This window comes from Brassica oleracea, chromosome C4 (genome assembly GCF_000695525.1).
Source record: "Brassica oleracea var. oleracea cultivar TO1000 chromosome C4, BOL, whole genome shotgun sequence".
NCBI lineage: Eukaryota > Viridiplantae > Streptophyta > Magnoliopsida > Brassicales > Brassicaceae > Brassica > Brassica oleracea.
In genome coordinates, this window is record NC_027751.1 from 25281829 (window position 1) to 25288179 (window position 6351).

At 34.7% G+C, this 6351-nt stretch overlaps 2 protein-coding genes across 2 annotated transcripts; one reads left to right on the plus strand and one right to left on the minus strand.

Annotated features, from left to right (window-relative positions):
* Positions 1 to 831: 831 nt before the first annotated feature.
* On the plus strand, positions 832 to 3135 carry LOC106339410 (E3 ubiquitin-protein ligase SINAT3-like). Its single transcript, XM_013778210.1, has 3 exons — positions 832 to 1251; positions 1683 to 2069; positions 2615 to 3135. Exons 1-3 carry the CDS (start codon positions 1033 to 1035, stop codon positions 2984 to 2986), a joined length of 978 nt encoding a protein of 325 aa, XP_013633664.1. The 5' UTR covers positions 832 to 1032; the 3' UTR covers positions 2987 to 3135.
* A 377-nt stretch (positions 3136 to 3512) lies between these two features.
* On the minus strand, positions 3513 to 4172 carry LOC106338487. Its single transcript, XM_013777452.1, has one exon. It carries the CDS (start codon positions 4170 to 4172, stop codon positions 3513 to 3515), a length of 660 nt encoding a protein of 219 aa, XP_013632906.1.
* Between the last annotated feature and the right edge of the window lie 2179 nt (positions 4173 to 6351).

Here is a 6351-nt window from a genome sequence, read left to right on the forward strand (position 1 = left end):
TCAAACCCCCAAACTTTCCCCATATCGAGTATGTACGCCAATATGGACTACCTTTTCTGGAGGAAAAATACAATTAGAAGGCCAGAAGATGATAGAGACCCTTATCCCTGGATAATCTGGTACATATGGAAGGCGAGGAATGATAAGCTATTCAGGGGGATTGACAGGGACCCTCTGGAACTGGTCAGGTATGCAGAGAGTGAATGTCAGGCTTGGTATAATGCTAAGGAGTCTATACCTAATCCCCTCCAGGCACCAAACACTGAAGTGGTACAAGCCTTAAGCTTGAATAATATGTGCATGGTGGATGGCTCTTGGACATCCACAGATCTATTCAGTGGAATTGGTTGGGCATGAAAGGATAACACGGGAAAGATCCAACTTATGGGAACACGAAATTTAAGGAGGCGGGAGACAGCACTACACTCGGAATTGGAAGCATTGAAATGGGCATTGGAAATCATGCTTCAACATTCAAACTGCCAACACTTTGGTACAGATTGCAAGGACCTGATAGCTATGATAAAGGAACCCCAAGCCTGGCCAAAGTTTTCAATGGAGCTGGAAGCCATTCAAATCATCCTCATGTGTTACTCGGACTTCAAGATCACCTACGTGCCAAGAACAGAGAATGAAATTGCTGATTCTTTAGCTAGGAATGCTCGATCTTTTCATAGATCTCTATGTTTTATTGGTTGTTCTATTCCGGTCTGGCTACCCGGACCACCTCATGTTTGAGTAATAGAATAGCCGTTTGTTGATAAAAAAAAAAGATATTAATTATTAAATGATTACTATATTTTCCATCTCCTCTAAAATTCTTCAGAATCTCTCTTCTTCCCCGTAACATTCTCTCTATACTACAGTCGCCTTCCTGACCGTCCGATTGCGTTACCGATTCATTTGACGGCAACTCATGAAGAAAAGCATCTCTCTTTATTTGAAATCAACACTTCACGAGACTTGACCTGTTTCAATTAATCGGATTTGATCTTCGTCACGATCAAAGATTCATAAAGTTTCCACCTTTCGATGGATTTGGATAGCATGGACTGCACTTCAACCATCGATGTCAGCGACGACGAAGAGATCCATCAAGATTGCCATTCCTACGCATCGGTTTCAAAGCATCATAGTAATAACAACACCAACCCGAATGCTGCTTCTGGTCTTCTTCCGACAACCACTAGTGTTCATGAGCTTCTCGAATGTCCCGTCTGCACCAATTCTATGTACCCTCCTATTCATCAGGTCTGTTTCAATCTCCTGTTGCCCGGATCTTTGCTTTCTTGATTGGTTTTAGGGTTTGCTGTCTGCTAAACATTTCCACAGCTATAAGCTTTTATTATTGTCTCTTTAGAGAATTTTCGGACAAAACTATGGTTTGATACTCTGTTTCAGTCTCTTGTTGTCTGAATTTGCCCTGCTTTCCAGTTCCCGGATCTTTGCTCTGTTGATTGGTTTTAGGGCTTTGCCAAAGCTATAAGCTTTTTTATTGTCTCTTTAGATAATTTTCGGACAAAACACTTACACTATGGTTTGATACTCTGTTTCAATCTCTTCTTGTCTGAATTTTCCCTGTTTTTTTTTTCAGTTCCCGGATCTTTACTCTGTTGATTGGTTTTAGGGCTAAGCTTTTTGATTGTCTCTTTGTTTACACAATGATTTTGATTCTCCTACAGTGTCAAAACGGACATACTCTATGTTCAACGTGTAAGAACAGAGTTCACAATCGCTGCCCTACATGTAGACAAGAGCTCGGTGATATCCGTTGTTTAGCACTTGAAAAAGTAGCCGAGTCTCTTGAGCTTCCGTGCAAGTACATGTCACTTGGATGTCCGGAGATATTCCCTTATTACAGTAAGCTCAACCACGAGACAGTATGTGACTTCAGGCCTTATAGCTGTCCGTACGCTGGTTCAGACTGTTCTGTTATGGGTGATATCCCTTTCTTAGTTGCTCATCTGAGGGATGACCACAAGGTGGATATGCATTCTGGGTGTACTTTCAACCATCGTTATGTCAAGTCTAATCCTCGTGAAGTCGAAAATGCTACATGGATGTTAACTGTAAGACTATACTCCCTTGAAAAAAAAAATAAAGATTAATGTTTTAGAGTTTTCACACTAATAAAACATATTAAATTTTGATAATAAATGTGTTATTTTCTGTGACTAACTATTTTCTATAATTTTTAACAAATAGAAATTAAATAAATTCAATTATTTTTTAGAAATGTACAATTTATAATTATTACATACTCCTTCCGTTTTATATTAAGTGTCGTTTTAGAGAATTTTTTTCGTTAAAAATAAGTGTCGTTTTCAATTTTCAATGCAAAATTTATTAATTTTATGCAAAATTTATTTTCTATTGGTTGAAATATGGTTAGGTGTATAGGTAATAGTGTTTTTTTATAGGAAATGTACAAAATTAATTGTTTCCTTAATCCGTGTGCCGAAACCTGAAACGACACTTATAATGAAACAGAGGGAGTAATAAAAAATACACAAAAATGTAAAAAAAATATATTTTTAAAACTATTTTTTTTTAAACATTGCTTTGGTTTCATTGCTGTTATTCTTATCGTTTCTGTCTTTTGGTTTTGTTTCAGGTCTTTTACTGCTTTGGTGAATACTTTTGTCTTCACTTTGAGGCATTTCAACTCGGAATGGCTCCAGTCTACATGGCGTTCTTGCGTTTCATGGGGGATGAGACAGAAGCTCGGAACTATAACTACAGTTTGGAAGTTGGAGGTTATGGTCGGAAGCTGATATGGGAAGGAACACCGAGAAGCGTGAGAGACAGTCACAGGAAAGTTAAAGATAGTCATGATGGACTAATCATACAGAGGAACATGGCTCTCTTCTTCTCGGGTGGAGATAGGAAAGAGCTGAAACTGCGGGTTACTGGAAGAATATGGAAAGAACAGCAGCATAGTGGTGAAGCTGGAGGAGGAGGAGCTTTTATCCCAAACTTGTCTTAAAAAATTAAAATTTTGAATCTCTTAACGACTTGCCGCTGTGTCTCTGTAACTATTGTTCTTGGAAGTGTCTGTAATTAGAGGCGTTCTCTGTGATCTACTATAAACTTGGGTTGTTCATCTCTCTCTAAAGTAGTTCATTACAAGTTTCATATATTAATTTTTTTTAACATGAGTTATCTATTACAAATTATAATAATTATTAGGAGATTCTATAACGATAATTCTACAAATAATTCTACTTGTGAAGATTTATGTCGAGAGTTATATTTGCACCGCATAATAAACCATATATGTGTGTATTGTTTAACACCAAAACAGATCTTTACTATTTTTACATGCTTTCGCCTAAACATGTTCTATTTTAATTTTTTTGGAACTGAGATTGTAAACTAAGAACAAACTGAAAGTAAAAAGGGAAAAGAGAAATTTGAATCTGTCGAAATCTTTCAACTTACAAAACATAAAAGAAAACTAAAACGATAACAACATAGAGTAGTCTCTTGCTATGCAAGATGAGTTTCAAACTTCACTTGCTCGCTCTGTCTAAAGGCCCTTCTCCTAGGATCAATTTCTGCCACAACCAAAACTCTTGTGATTGTTGTCCAAGGGGAATGTCGCCATCTGGAAATGAGAGCAAAACCTTATATCCACGGCTGGCCATGAAACTCAAAGAAGTGTCAAACTTCTTATCACCAGATATGAGGAGAAGATAACAAGGAGGTGGATGATTGAAATTAAGAATCATCATCTCCCGTGCTAAAATCGCATGAACTCTCGTATATTCATCATCTTCTTCATGGTTGTTGCAACGCGGAAAACTTTTCCGACAGGCGTCGCAGGTTACTTCTCTTAATGGAACGTTGAATGTTTTAACACGGTCATCCTTCTCAAGAACCTGATACATGGATTCGGCATCTTTTTCGTTGATTTCTAACATGTAGAGATCACCAGAAGCCACCACGGTGTTGATGGTCAGAGCAGGATCAAGCGTCTGTAATCCTTGTTGGATTTTAGTCAACAGAGTTAACATGTCGTATCCAGAGGGAATCGGGGCGTTGTTCCAATCCCATATAACATGTACATTTTTAGATTTAAGTCTAAGTGTTACTTCATCATCATCATGAGCTTTAGGTTTAGGTTTGATCTCAACACGCGGAAGGGGCGCACCATTAAATTTGGTAGCCATGATGGATGATGAAAGACAAATCAAATCTTGGGAGGCAAGAAGAAGATGAACCAAATTTTAGTTGCCAGGGTTCGAGAACTTTTTTGTTCACACAATCTTAGTATATCTTTTGAACTCTCTCTCTCGTTGCTTTGTTTGTGTTTCAGGATGATTTGAAGATAGATACCACCTCTCTATTTATAACACACTTGAGATTTTAAGTTTCCAGTTTCAATTTCCAATTTCCTTTTTATCAAATACTTGACCGATCTTTTTTCAAGAAAAGGAAACTTAACTTACTTTTCGTTTTTTTAATGTTGATTTATTATAATATTACCGTTATAAAAAAAATTATACAGACGATTCTTTTTTTGGTTTCGTTGCAGGATTTTTGATGGACTGGATCTCAAATTTTATTACATTACTGTTTTTAAATTTGTATAAACTAATTGTATTGACTTTTATAAAAGTTTAAAAATCCTTATAAATACATCATATGTCTCATTAAAGTTACATTACGGAAGCGCAATTAGAATAAAATGCCCAACATTTTAAATTATACTAACAAAATACTATTCTTTCATAGCAATTTTTTATAAAAAATATCAAAAAATAAAATATTAATTCTAAATTTAAATTTTGTTTTTTTGTCAAATTAATAATCAAATTTTCTAATATTTTGAATAGTTTTTTCAAAGCACAAATTAACCAATATTACTTAATTTTTTTTCTGTATCTTAATTTTTATAAGAATGACAATTTTGTTGTGTATTTTTATTTGGTTATTTTACTATTAAAACTACCAGAATATCATTAGGTTGCTAGCCATTAGACCATTATAACCATAACAATCTAACATCTACGATTCTCTTAGTCTATATTAAGCTTACCCGAATTACTGACGTTTACCATATATATACATTCTATTATGTATGATTAAAGCAATATAATTAATAAAATATGATTTAATCAAAATAATAACTAATGAAAGATGCCTTGATGTCATATTAAAAACTAAGAAAAGATGTCCTATTAATTTTCTTAAAAACTGCTGCCCGAAGCGAAAGCTTCATTTTTTGCAATGGAAGCACGACCCTGATCATGCTTTATGATAAAACTTTATAAACCTATATTTTTCTTTTTAATACATAACAGATTTTATAAGCCTTGGTTAATTACTTGTAATTGTTTGAAGACCTTTATAAGCCTTGGTTAATACTCTCCCTGTTTCATAAAAAGTGTCATTCTAACATTTTTTTTTTGTTACACAAAAGTGTCACTTTATAATTGCAATGCAAATTATACTTACTTTCACTTGAAAATTAATTGCAAACTGCATTGATTTTATAAATAATTTTATATCTCAAATACTATTGGTCAGAAAGGTGTAATTAATAACAACTTACATATATTTCAGCAACTTTCTTAATCTGTGTAAAAAATGTCATAGTGAAACTTATTCGGAATCAGAGGGAGTAGCATACGGTAGTTAGGTTCAATTCGTTGACATTTTCCAAACCGAGAAAACCGAGTATCCAGCCTTTTTTTCAAGAAGTGAGATTACAAAACTTTTTCCTTAGTCCTCAGATTTATATACATCTTGTAATTGTTTCGCACTCTAGTCTCTCTTCTCTTGTTTATAGCAAATTCATATTGGATAACAAGAAGTATCTCACTTCTTTTTTTTCAATTGGGCGGGCTCACTTACCTATCTTCATAACTATGGAATCGCAAAACACAATTATAGGTTGGTGATAAATTACTGATCCCATTAAGGCATATTAGTAATTGCCTGATGGGTTGACACAATAACAAGTTGAGTAACTTGTCGCGTGATGCGTTTAGATTGAATCCGAGAATTGTGTCATAGTCATTACCTTGCAGGGGATTTACTAAAAGAAGAAGGCCTTTTAGGTGATACGTGATACATTTCGAGATCATATATATGTTATCAATCTTAACGTCGTTCTCTTTTGCTGGATAATTCCAATTAACTTGAGGAGCAAGTTAACTCATTAAAGTGAAGTTTGATGGGTTAAGGAAAAAGGAAAACATATCGAGCTTAGGAATGTTTCCATATTATTATTAGGAAAAGATGTAGCTTCTTCCTATATAAAGAGTTCTCATGGAGAGATGTTCCATCAAGAGAAACACATTGAAAGGTTTAGTTTTGAGAGAGTTTCTAAATCTAATAAGAAGA